Genomic DNA, 13,566 nt, shown 5'->3' on the forward strand with positions numbered 1-13,566 from the left:
CCCAAGAGCACAGCTTAGAGCTGGAGGCTGCTGAGGGGGCTGTCATCTGTGGGGAAGGTTCTTAGAGTGGAAGTTGCTGACTGGAGAGGCGCCCCCAGAAGTCTGCATGGGTGTCCCCCGGGGTCTTTAGATGAGGGAGAAGCAGCACATGTACATGGTGAAGTTCTGGAAGTCTTAGCAAAAGGCAGCTGGGAGCTGAACAGAAGTTGCACATCGCCTAGAGACGTTGGAGTTTCAGCTCAGTCGGAGTGCAGAGATCTCACTGAACAACTTGGGTCCCTAGATGATACAGGAGGTCTATGCGCTTTAGGAGTAAGGACTGTGTTCTATAGTCAAAAATAGAAACGACTAAAAATAAAAAATATATATAAAAGACTAGTTTTGTAAAGTAATAAAACCAAGCTTGACTGCATCAAGATTATTTGCCAGTAATTTAAATGCCTAATAGGACGACACTCAACGCTCTTCGAGGGAAGATCACATAAACTCTAAAATGAATCATCTACAATGTGTAGTATGCAGTCTAATATTACTATATATTTGAAGAAGCAGGAAATTGGGACCCACAGTTTTTAAAAAAGCAATCAAGTAAAACAGTCCCTGAGAGGAGTCAGAATGAGCAGACAGGCATTTTTAAAGGATTATAAACATGCTTAAGGACATAAAAGGAAACATAGACATAATAACTGAAGATATGGTGAATCTCAGCAGAGAAACTGAAACTATAAAAGAGAAGTGAAGGGAAATTATTCGAACTTAAAAACACAATGTCTGAAAAATTCCCTGGATAGGCTTAGCGGCATATTAGAGACTGCAAAATATAGAATTGAGAGACTTAAAGAGAGATCAATAGTCTAATCTGAAAAACAAAAAGAAAAAAGGGATTAAAAGAAAGAATAGTGCCTCAGTGGTCTGTGGGATAGTATCTAAATACTTATAATTATATAAATAATTGTAAATATTTAGATGACATCTAAAATATGTGTAATTGGAATTTCAGAAGGTAAGGAGAGAGAATGAGCAGAAAAAATATTTGAAGAAATAATAGCTTAAAAGTTCCTATATTTGGTGATTGGAGTGCCTGGGTGGCTCAGTTGGTTAAGCATCAGACTCTCGATTTTGGCTCAGGTCATGACCTCATGGTCGGTGATATTGAGCCCTGCATCGGGCTCTGCGCCGACAGAGTGGAGCCTGCTTAGGATTCTCTCTCCCTCTCCCTCCGCCCTTCTCCCCCATGCACACGCTCTGTGTCTCTCTCTCTCTCAAAATAAAAAAAATATTTTTAAGAAAGTTCCTATATTTGGTGAAAAATAAGCCACTTACATATTCAAAAGACTCATCAGCCCCAAGCAGGATAAATACCAAGAAAACAACACCTATTCGCCTTATAGTCAAGCTGGTAAAAAAAGCAAAGATAAAGAGAAAACTTAAAAGCAACTAGAGACCATCCTGGGACAGTTTGAGCAACAAAATAATGATGGCCCTGCATTGTGACTTGTGGAATAAAATAAATATCCACGAATTCATACTGATATAAGTAAATAACTGAGATTTTATTTTATTTATTAAAATGTTTTTAACGTTTCTTTATTTTTGAGAGAGAGAGAGCATGAGTGGGAGAGGGGCAGAGAGAGACAGAGACACAGAATCCAAAGCAGGCTTCAGGCTCTGAGCTGTCAGCACAAAGCCCAATGCGGAGCTCGAACTCACAAACCGTGAGATCACGATCTGAGCCGAAGTTGGTCGTTTGACTGACTGAAGCACCCAGGCGTCCCAATAATTGAAATTTTAAAATAAGAGAAAAGGGGCAACTCTTCCTTATTGTGGAACTCCAATTGATAGCAGTGAAAGGAAAAAAAGGAAGTAGAAATCGCTCTTAATCAAACACCATGGGACCGATAGCAGTCAAGAACCATTAACAGGTGCTAAAATTATTGAAAGTATGAAGAAAAACATATTTGTATAGAATTGAAGTGTCTTTCCATAAAACACTTATTAATTACAAAAAGGAAAGCAGTAACTTTATGGTGAAGAAGTCTGGCACACACCACGTGAACCATGTGACCGAGGTTAACATTGTGGTTAACGTTGACCGAGGTTAACCAATGACCGAGGTTAACATTGTAAGTAATAAGACATACTGTCATCAGGTACCACCTGATATGACGTGTCCACGAGCACATCATTACTGTGGTATTCTGTCTAGAATCCCTCAATACAATCATGAGAAAACATCAGACCAACCCAAACCGGGAAACATACTGTAAAATAACTGGCCTAACAATTGACACAAAAGTGTCAAGGTGAGGAAAGAAATAGGCCGAGAAGATGTCACGTTGGATCCTGGACTGGAAAAAGGATCTTAGTGGGAAGATTGGCAAAATCCAAATATTGTATCTCGATTCGTTAATACTATTGTGTCTATGTTAATTTCCTGCGTCTGGTAATTATGACTTGGTAATAAGATGTGGACATTAGAGGAAACCGGGTGAAGGATTGGAGAGAAGTCTTTAGTATTTTGTAATTTTTCTGTAAATGATTTCAAAACAAATAAACAAAAACCAAAACCAGAGGGAAAAGACAGGGGAACCACAATGGTAGGGGTGGCTGACTGCTCATAAGAAACAGTGGAGGCCAGAAAACAGTGGAACAACATCTTTAAAGTACAAGAAAACCACCTCCCCTACCGCTGTCAACATAGAAATCTAGATCTAAGAAATATTGCAAACGAGCAGGAAACAAATGAATATTGAGCATATTTGTTGCCAGGAGACCTTCACTGCAAGGTTTGTTAAAGGAAGTTTTTCAGGCTGAAGGGGCTGGGGAGGGAGTGGGACAGCAGGTTTGTTGAACCTCTGGGGCCAACAGAGCTAGGCTGAGGAGACGCCTGGGTGATTGGGAGATTGGTTATAATTGTGGGAATTGAGCAAATAAGTAAATACGTGGGCAGACATGTGACCAGGCCATGTGATCTGGATTTTGTGCCAGGGCAAGGACAGCACTGTGAACATGGTTTAGAGACTCTTCCCCAGCTGAGAGAGGCATGTGCAGCTGGTGTCTCAAACCCCGGGTCAGGAAGCCCAGCTACCCTTTGTGGGCTGGCTCCTCCTCTGTCCCCTTCAACTTGCTAGTGACATTTCTGCTGATGGGTGCTGCTCTTTTGCTGTATCCTAATGTTTAGGAGGTCCGAGGAGGAAGTGCCCACCTCTGCAGAGGGTGGGGCTGGAGGAACGGGCCCAGACAAGCCTACCTGGAAGAGATTACATCGGGGATATTTTGAAAGAGAAGTGTAATTTTCCAGGTGGAAGATTTAGGAAGGTCAGTCAGATGGAAAGCCATGGAGTGTCTGAGAATGCCAAGTTAACTTCCTGGGCTAGGGTGGGAGATGAGGCTGGAAAGCTGAGTCAGGGCCAGGTTTCAGGTATCTTGCGTGTCTCAAGAGAGGGCTTAGGGAAGCCCAGGGGCAGGTTGAAAGCCCTTAGGGGAGCCCAGGAGCTGGAGAGACTTCCATATCCTCTTTGATGCATCAGGTTTGGTTTTTATGTCATTAGAGCTACCCATTGCGTCAGGAGCACCAGCCCCAGCCCCTGGCGGTCTGCTGCTCACATCCACGGCGTTTTGCCCCTCTGAGCCGGCTGGTTTCTGGTCTTGGGAAAGACCCAGAGACCCAGGGGAGGGATTGGCGGGGGGGGGGGGGGGGGGGGGCAGGCAGAGAGTGGGAAGGAAACCTCGGAGGAAAATACGATAAAGCTGCAAAGCCTGTGAGTTTGCGTTTGGAGGAAGTGTATTGGCCCCTGTCCTGAAACGTTGATCACTTTCCACACGCAAGCCAAGTATTTGTAGAGAGAGGCCCTTTATGGACATCATTGCTTACACAAGCTTGAGATGCGGTCTTGTCAAGAGGCTTTCTGGAAAACCAAAGTAACCCAAAGGGGGAAAAATAGTGAATAACGAAGGACTAGACCGGTGCTTGGCATAGAGTAAGCATTCAAAAGGTTGTCAAATAAACAAAGTGTGCATGAATGAAACTCAAGGTACAGAGGGAAAGTGCCCAGGAGCTCAGGTGAAAGAGAAAGCCCTCAGGAGGTGAGACTGGGTCAAGAGACGGGCCACAGGCTCCTGGCTTTTCTAAGCATACCCGGGATCCGGACGCGGACCCCGGGACCAGGATGTCTGCGGAGAACGTGCCCACGACCCCGCTCCGGTCCCAGCCTCGCCTCTCGAGGCGGGTCCCGGCCAGGCGGGGGGAGAGGAGCCGAGGTTTCCCACCGCCCCCTTGCCGGCGCAGGGTCCAGAAAAGCGCCGGAGGGGAGGAAGCGCGAGTCGGCGGCCCGCCCCGTTTGTCCCACCCACCGCGTCCGCTCCCTCCCCTCCCCTCCCGCTGCGGGAAAAGTGGCCGCGGGCGCCGCTACTCGCTGTGGGGCGGGCGCGGCGGCGGCGGCGGCGGACGAGATGCGAGCGCGGCCGCTCTGGGCCGCCGTGCTGGTGCTGGGGGCGCTGGCGGGCGTCGGTGTCGGAGGTGGGTGAGGCTCCCGCGCTGCGGGGACGCGGCTCCCCGGAGATCCGCGCCGCGCATCCTGCCGCCGCGGAGTCTGCGGACTCGGAGCCGGGAAACGCGCGGGCCGCCCCCACGCGTCTGCGCTCCGAGTGCGCGGGGCCAGGCTGGGACGCCGGAGCCCGCAGCCGGGGAGCTTCCCGACTCCGCGGTAGCAGGGCTCAGAGGCCACCTAGGGGCGAGTCCTCCAGGACGCCGGAGCCCTTAGGGGAGTCGGGCGCCTGCCCCCGGCAGCCTCGGCGCGCGCGCGCGCGCGCGCGCGGGGGGGGGGTGGCGGGCGCACCTTCGGGGCGGCGCGCATCGCAGGTGGTCTGGGGCGTGCGGAGGCCGGCTGGCTCGGGTGGGCGCGGCGAGCTGCGGCTTCCCGGGGCTGTTCCCGCGCGCTGTCGAGGGATGTGCTTGTAGCTGCTCGGATGAGAGTGTGTGCGCGCGCGGGTGTGCCCGCTCCTGCACATTCCTCTCTCTCCTTGGGTTACACTTTCTCCCAAGTTTTCTTTTCTTTTCTCCTTTTTCCTTGGTGGCTCCCGGCAGGAGCGGTTCGGAGGAGGGTGAGGGCTCTGGCTCCCACCCTCCTCTTGGGTCCTGGGTTACAGCAGTGCCTCCGCTTCCGGGATCGCCCTCCAGTATATGCGAGGAGCCACACCACGGGTCCCTGTTACTGGCTTCGATCCCTGGCTTTGTCTCTCCCGCTGTTGCACACACCATGCCAAGGCGGTTAGCATTCGATTCGGCCTCATTGGACCTGGGGAGCGGGTGGAGGGGCAGAGATTACAGTCTAGGGATGCTGCCCGTGGTCCTTCCGGAGCCCTAGTGACCTTGCCAGGGAGAACTCTGGCTCCTGGTCCGCTAGGGCGTTCCTCTGCAGAGGACACCCATGTGTACATATATGTACTCTTAATGAAACCAGTAGTACTCCTTGTAAGACAATTTAAATCCTGCAGAAGGTATTTAAAAGAGATAAGTCCATATCAAAGATAGCTCTTCAGAAATACTTTGATGACTGCCTTCAAGATCTTGTGTGTGTGTGTGTGTGTGTGTGTGTATGTGTGTGTGTATAAGAGATTATACAGGACAAGGCAACAATATTAAAAAAAAACACTTTAATGTATGGGTGACATACAAAAAGCTGTATTTATTTAATGTATATGACTTGATGAATTTGTAGATAAATGTACACCCAGGAAACCATCCCCACAATCTGTATGAATGATGTGATGGGGGAGTTACAGATCATTTATAGGGGACTAAGCTGTTTTTGCCGAAGCTTCCCATGCGATAGATGCTCAAACATGTCAACCGATGTCTTCAGCCTACAGTGAGCAGCCTGGTGACCATAGGACAGAAATACGCATCTCCAGCCTTGTGTCCTGGGAGGTGTTAGAGCCGGGGTTCAGATGCTGCCTGGTGTCGATGAGGGCAGTGGGGCTGCCTGCTTCCGAGAACTTAAAACATTTTCTTTTTACGTCTACAGCTTTCTGAATTTCTGAATGATTTCCGAGTCTAATCATTATATTCTTATAGTCTTAGAAGGAAATGAAGTAACATAAGGTAGAGCCTAGCATGGTGCAGGTGCCAGTATTAGTGAAGATGAGGAGTGTACCTGTCATTTTGGTGTCTCTTCCTCCACCCCTCCCTCCTGGTCTTTTTTGTAGATCTGGCTTACAGAGTTGTAATGATCCATATAGGATACCACCGCATTGACATACTTAAGTTTGCATTAAATATCCTTTGGGAGATCTGTTCACAGATTCGTCGTTGATTGGGATCATTCCAGCTGTTGTGATGGGTTGTGCTGAGCCAGCCCCAGACTCCTTCTGAGAGCCAGGGTGGAGAAGTATTTAAGAGCTTGCTCTCTAGAGTCAGACCTCCAAAATAATAGACTCCTGGTAAAAGCAATTTCGATTATGTTTAAATCCCCTACCCCAGGGTTGAATCCCCCGCTGCTGGGTTGCAGGTGTTGTCAGATTCCTGGGGAAGCAGGAGGTTAGGATGAGAGCAGAAGAGGGTTGTTGGTCCACACAGTGTTGAAGGGACACACAGAAAGAGCTGGGTGGTGGCACAGAGAGGCTGTCCCAGAATAGGAGGGTCTGGTATGGGGAGAAGCGAGGTCGTTTGAGGGTAGAATTGAAATTTGGAATTTACATGCAAAGATGATCTTTCTGGCTTCACCCAAGAGGTATTGGGTTTTGTGGCTTCCCGAGTTTAAGTCTTTATTCTAACCTGAGACCTGAGGGATAACTAGTTTTGTTTGCTGTCGCCATCTAAGTTGATTAGTTCTGAGTTGAAGTGCTAATTTCTCCTTCTGAGTTTATATCCTGGAAACTCTCGAGATGAAGCTTCTGCAGGAACCTTCAGGGCTTGGAGAGACATGGCAGGAAGGCTTGTTGGCTGGGGAAAGGGACAGCTATGGTTTAAAACCAGCCAGATGCGTGTTTAATTCTTGATTTTGCCTCTTATTGGCTGTGTGACCTTGGGCAAGTTACTTCATCTCTTGGGAATCTCAGTTTCCTCATCTGTAAAGTGGAGAAAACAGTACTTCGATGATTATGCCAATTAAATGAGATAAAGGCACAAAATAAGCATTCAACAAATGGCATTTACTATTTTATTATTATTATCAGTTATTATTTTAGAGAGAGAGAACGTGAGTAGGGGATCGGGCAGAGGGAGAGAGAGAATCAGCACAGAGCCCTACACGGGTCTGGATGTGGGGCTCGATCCCATGACCCTGGGATTATGACCTGAGCCGAATCAAGGGTCAAATGTGCAACCGACTGAGCCACTCAGGCACCCCAAATGGCGTTTACTATTGCCATTATTCCTATCCATGGTACTTACCATGTGTTGGAGACAAGAGCTATTACTGCTTCATGCAGGCATGCAACCCAGGCTCCCAGAATGAGACGATGGAGTCCCTTATCCCATACCCTTGTGACATTCCGCCATTGGTGGTGTGGCATATCTCAGCCACAGAAGAGACCAAGAAGCCACAGAAGAGACCAAGGAGGAAAGAGGCCCATCATTTGCTTTATATACTAGAAAACCTTAAGTTCTGTCTCTGGGAAAAGAGGAAAGTGAAAGACATTCACAAGATTTCAGGTGCCGTGAGGAGAAGGACATGTCTGTTTTGTTCAGTGCTGTAGGCCCAGTGACTGGCACCCTGGCAGCCAAAATAAATACCTAGGGAAGGCTAGCAAAAGGCATCTGGAGGTGATGTGCCTCATTGCAAGAAACCCAGTATTTGAATATCTGCACTGATTCACAGAGGATCCTCCAGTGTTCCATCTGGGCATTCTGGAGATTTTTAGAATACAGCTGAGACCATGAATTCTTTGGGCATTTGGATCTCTGCACTATGGTGCCTTAGACCTCTGTTCTCAGGGGACCCTCTGTGGATTGTCTGCTTTTTTTTCCCTCTCTCCTGGGAGTAGACACTCAGGAGGGAAGCTTTCTCCTTTACCTCCCTCAAAACCGTGTGAGTGGTAGAGATCTCCTGGGGACAGCATAAGATGGGGTAAGGAGGCGACAGTGAGGAGGGGGAAAATGGATATGACTCTGGAATTTCCTAATAGAAATTCTTCCTCTGTAACTCCCCACCACACTCAGGATCTCTGGTTATCATCCCCTCCCAGCCCTGCGAATCCTTCTGCCTCTGTTGGCAGAAATAGCCAAGAAGCATGCCCACAGGAACCACAACTCATGAATCAGCAGACAGATAATTAACTGGGGGAGTGACTGAGCAGCTTCAGGGATAAACCACTTGGCCTGAGCCAGCCCCCTCTGCTGCCCACAGAGCTGGCCTGCTATTTCACCCCATCGCCTCGCCTCCTTGCCCCTGAGCTCTGCCCGTTCCTAGATGGGAAGATCATTGTGTTTGAAGGAACTCGGTTCCTGAGTGCCAATGCAGGTGGGAGTGGGAGAATGATACTGTCTATTCTTCCTGTGTAAGCTGCTGCTGTTTATTGCAACGTGAAACTATCCAGCAAAAGAAATGTGTAAAATCTGCCTTTTTTCCCCATGTACATAGTGTCTCCGGGAACACTCTTATTATTATTTGTTTATTTATTTTTTAGAGAGTGTGCACATACAAGCAGGAGGGGGGGGCAGGAGGTAGGGAAGGGGCAGAGAGAGAGAGAGAGAGAGAGAGAGAAAATCTTAAGCAAGCTCCACGCTCAGCACAGAGCCCAATGTGGGGCTTGGCTGGGGGCTCCATCCCATAACCTTGGGATTGTAACCTGAGCCAATATTAAGAGTCAGACACTTAACTGACTGAGCCACCCAGATGCCCCTCCAGGAACACTCTTTTTATTTATTTATTTTTTCAACGTTTATTTATTTTTTGGGACAGAGAGAGACAGAGCATGAACGGGGGAGGGTCAGAGAGAGAGGGAGACACAGAATCAGAAACAGGCTCCAGGCTATGAGCCATCAGCCCAGAGCCTGATGCGGGGCTCGAACTCAGGGACCGCGAGATCGTGACCTGGCTGAAGTCGGACGCTTAACCGACTGCGCCACCCAGGTGCCCCGAGGAACACTCTTTTTAAAGTGAGGTTTACTTGGGGCGCCTGCGTGGCGCAGTCGGTTAAGCGTCCGACTTCAGCCAGGTCACGATCTCGCGGTCCCTGAGTTCGAGCCCCGCATCAGGCTCTGGGCTGATGGCTCAGAGCCTGGAGCCTGTTTCTGATTCTGTGTCTCCCTCTCTCTCTGACCCTCCCCCGTTCATGCTCTGTCTCTCTCTGTCCCAAAAATAAATAAACGTTGAAAAAAAAATTAAAAAAAAAATAAAGTGAGGTTTACTGAAGGGTAATTTACATGCAGTAAAATCCATCCTTTTTAGGTATATGGTTTTTTGAATTGTGACACATATTTAATCAAGCATCCATCACCATAATCAAGATACAGAATATTTCCATCATCCCAAAAGGTTCCCTTGAACTCCTTTGCCATCAGTACCCTATCCCCACCTTTAGTTCCTGGCAACCTCTGATCTGTTTCCCGTCCTTACAGTCCTACCTTTAATGGAACGTCATATAAATGAAGTCATAGCCCATTAAGTCTGGCTTCTTTCACATAGCGTGACACATCTGAGATTCATCCATGTTGTGGAGAACCCCAGAAAGCCCAGGGGTTATCTAGGTCTACTTCATCTTCCTCAGGTGCTGAGGCGGTTACCCTGATGGGGCTCCTGGGTGGCTCAGTCTGTTAAGCGTCCGACTTCAGCTCAGGTCATGATCTCACAGTCCATGAGTTCAAGCCCTGCATCAGGCTCTGTGCTGACAGCTCAGAGCCTGGAGACTGCTTCGGACTCTGTCTCAAAAATAAATAAAAACATTTAAAAAAATTAAAAAAGAAAAGAAAGCAGGGGACCATGTGAATGAAACCCAGATGCAACTTTCCATTTCTAATTTTCTAACGGGATCAATGCCTTTGAGCCATGTATAACCCATTTGATTTCCCCAGTGCTAAGTAGTGATCTCTTCAGGATATTGGAGAGGACTTTGCAGCAACCAGCACTTTTATTATTAGTCTGGAAAGGAATGCGTACTTTGTGGCCAAATATGGCACATCACAATCCTTGTTAAGTAAACCTGGAGCTATTCTACCTTTTAAAATTTTTTTTGTGGGGGTGGGGGCACCTGAGTGGCTCAATTTGTTAAGCGTTGGTCTTCACCTCAGGTCGTGATCTTGTGGTTCGTGGGTTGGAGCCCTGCTTTGGGCTCTGTGCTGACAGCTCACAGCCTGGAACCTGCTTCGGATTCTGTATCTCCCTCTCTCTCTCTCTGCCCCTCCCCCATTCACACTTTGCCTTTCTTAAAAATAAATTAAAAAACATCAAAAATTAAAAAAAATGTTTAATTAAAATTTTTGATAGCATCTCTGAAAATAATAAGTCTTCCTTCTGGTTTTTAGTCATATTCCCACAAAAAGACTAGTCTCCTTCCCCGCCCCCCCCACCCAGCATTTCTTAGCTCAATTGGTAAAGACATTCAGACATTCAAGGAGAGAATGAGGTGATATGCGCTCATTTTAAGAAAGTCAAACACTGGAGAGTAAAATGGCTAGTTTCCCTTTAATTCTGTTCTCCCATAACGTTCAATATTAATTAGATGGTGTGTTCTATTTTTTTAAATGTTTATTTATTTTGAGATAGAGCACGCGTGCTCGACCACAACTGGGGGGAGGGACAGATAGAGGGAGAAAGAGATAGAGGGAGAGAGAGAATCTCAGACAGGCTCTGCAGGGTCAGCACACAGCCCCAATGCAGGCTCGAACTCATGAACTGTGTGAGATCATGACCTGAGCAGAAATCAAGAGTCAGACGCTTACCCGACTGAGCCGCCCAAGTGCCCCCAGGTGGTGTGCTCGATTCAGATTTTCCTCCATGTATATATAATAATTCTCATGTGTGTCCCTATGCCTCTACCTAAACTTGTGCTATTTCTTTTTTTAAACTTACAAAAAACACCTCCTTTCATATAGAAAAAAAAAAAAGTCAGTGTGAAAAGATCTGTGGGTCGGAAACTGAGAAACCTATATTCAATTCCCTGCTGTGCAAGCTTTTTCATCCGTTTGCTGGGTGACTTTGCACAAGCCATCTTCCCCCTGAGCCTGGTCGGGCTCTTGGTGTGTCAGGGGCTGCAAAATGGAAGGAGATGGAGGGAGAGACTTTGGTTCACACCTGCCCCTCCTCACCTTCAACTGGAGAAGCTTTTCCTTTAACTAATTCATATCATGGAACTCCATGTAAAGATTTCTTGGGCGGGGGCGGGGGGAGGGCGGGGAAGAGGGAGGTCTACAGTTAAAAACAGGCTTGAAAAATTTCGCACCAGAAGAGAGCTCCAGAGGTTTGGCAAAAGGCACATTCAGTAGCCACTTTAAGAAGTCCCCGTAGTTAACCTAAATCTCTGTGCTAAATGGGATTCCTGGGTCGAGAAACCCCGGGCCTGTGAGATCCACCCGTGGTTTCAAACCCTTGCTTTAGCCACTACACGAGATAAGCTCCTTCAGGTTAAACCTCTGCTGGAGCTGCGTTGGGGGGGTGGGGGCAGGTGTGACCACCTCTCTGAGATGAGGGGAACGTGGTGTCTTCGATCTGGGACTGCTACATATTGACAACAGACCATACCCTGCTCTCTCCCGGGCAGTTCCTGAAGGGAGTGGGCCAAAGTCTATTCCTGAGTTCCCGCTGGATTTCAGATTCAAAGAGGCTAACGGGTGCTGATGCTGCAGATGTCCCGGCTTGTAGGAAGCGTGGCATGCTCTGGGGAGCCTACATGTAGGTGAATGCCAGTGTAGAAAATGAGACAGGACTGAGGACATTCAGAATTAGCTTTAATTTTTTTTTTTTTTTTTAGCTTATAAAAGTAATTCCGCTTGTTGTAAAAAAAAAAAAAAAAGTTCAAGCAGTGCAGGAGTAGGATAATGCAAAGTACCAAGTCCTTTGTAGTCTTGTCCTTCAAGATACCCGCTGTTAATAGTTACTCCAGTTTTTTCCCCCATGTGTGTCACCATATGCAGTTATTTACTCTTCTTGTTATTTCTTTTTAAAAATTTTTAAAAACTGTTTTGAGAGAGAGAGACAGTACAAGCTGTGCAGGGGCAGAGAGAGAGGGAGGCGTAGAATCCGAAGCAGGCTCCAGGCTCTGAGCTGTGGGCACAGAGACCGACCCGGCGCTCGAACTCGTGAACTATGAGAGCATGACATGAGCCGAAGTCAAGACGCTTAACCGACTGAGCCACCCAGGCGCCCCTCTAAGCATGTTTTATGTCAGCTTATATCTTTCCATTATTTATCCTAAGAGATATAATTCTTGCCAGAAGGCATACTGTTATATGGATATAGCAGAATTTACTTAAAGGATTCCCTGCTGGCGGACTTTGGGATCATTCCCATGTATTTGCTGCTACAAATAAAGCGGCAGGGAGTCTCCTTGTTCATTGTCTGCACCTTTGTTCAAGTGTTTCTACAGGTTCAATTTCTTGAACCGAAGCTGCTGGGTCAAAGGACATGAATGTTTTACATCTAAATTGTAATAGGTTTTGCTGAGTTGTTTTCCAAAACGGTGGGAGTAATTTGCCTTCCTACCAAGACGGGGTGGGGAGGGGTGGGGGTGGGGACCGTGAGGACCATTGCCTGCTGTCCGTACCCACCAGACGTGAGCTGGAGGAGGAGGAGGAGTAGCAGAACTGGACAGCTGCATGCCAAGGAGGTCACCAACAGGGCACCGCTGGGCTGGGCCTCAAACAGAGCTTGGTACCAGCTCGCTTCTTCTCTGTGCTGAGTGTGTCACTTGGGAGGTGGGACCTGTGCTGATAACATTTTCCAGAGCTTGAGATGCAGCATTTGAATCAAGTGTCTGTCAAGCTGTTAAGAAGAAATGGGCGTTTGTGCATTGTGTGAGTGGTCTTGGGCCCAGGGATGCTAGGCCTCCTAGACTGGGAGTCACTCGTGATGCTTTCTGGCTGGAATATAGACGTCCAGGACTGGCGGAACCTTGAAGATCTTCTAACCCAACACTGTTTGCTTTACAGAGAAGGAGAAAGGGAGACCCTGAGCGTTGAAGGGACCCTCCCAAGGTCATACAGTTCGTTTAGTGGCATTGGTAGGCTCTAGCCCTGGGGGCTCTTGTCTCCTGGCCAGTGATTTCTTCAGCATATCCTTTTAGAGGCAGAGGGTCCTGTGAGTCTGACCCTGGGGCAGGGCTGGGGCAGCGGTGGGGATGGCATTCCTAACGCAGGAAGCAGTTCGAGGGAAGGTGAGGAGGAAGGAGGCCAACATTTACTGAGCATCCACCACAGGTGGTTCTTCCACATAAATTATCTCATTTAATCCTAACAACGCCTGAGATAAGTACTATGTCCATATTTGGGAGCATGGGGAAAGGAAGCAGCCATTTGAGGTCTCCCGTGTTTGGCCCATGTGGCTGCATTAGGCCCTTTAAATACCAATGAGCAATTACCAGTCCTTGAGTAGAGAATACAAGAGTCACTGGTGTCGGAGCCCCAGGGAG

General features: G+C 47.9%; 1 protein-coding gene across 1 annotated transcript in view; it reads left to right on the plus strand.

Annotated features, from left to right (window-relative positions):
• The first annotated feature begins 4,327 nt into the window (after positions 1-4,327).
• ITGB3 (integrin subunit beta 3) overlaps positions 4,328-13,566 on the plus strand; it is a 55,503-nt gene continuing 46,264 nt past the window's right edge. Inside the window, exon 1 of the mRNA XM_043584900.1 lies at positions 4,328-4,519. Within this exon, the coding sequence (XP_043440835.1) occupies positions 4,453-4,519 (67 nt within the window). The 5' untranslated portion in view covers positions 4,328-4,452. The remainder of the gene's footprint in view (positions 4,520-13,566) is intronic.

The sequence above is a fragment of the Prionailurus bengalensis genome, chromosome E1 (genome assembly GCF_016509475.1).
Source record: "Prionailurus bengalensis isolate Pbe53 chromosome E1, Fcat_Pben_1.1_paternal_pri, whole genome shotgun sequence".
Classification (NCBI taxonomy): domain Eukaryota; kingdom Metazoa; phylum Chordata; class Mammalia; order Carnivora; family Felidae; genus Prionailurus; species Prionailurus bengalensis.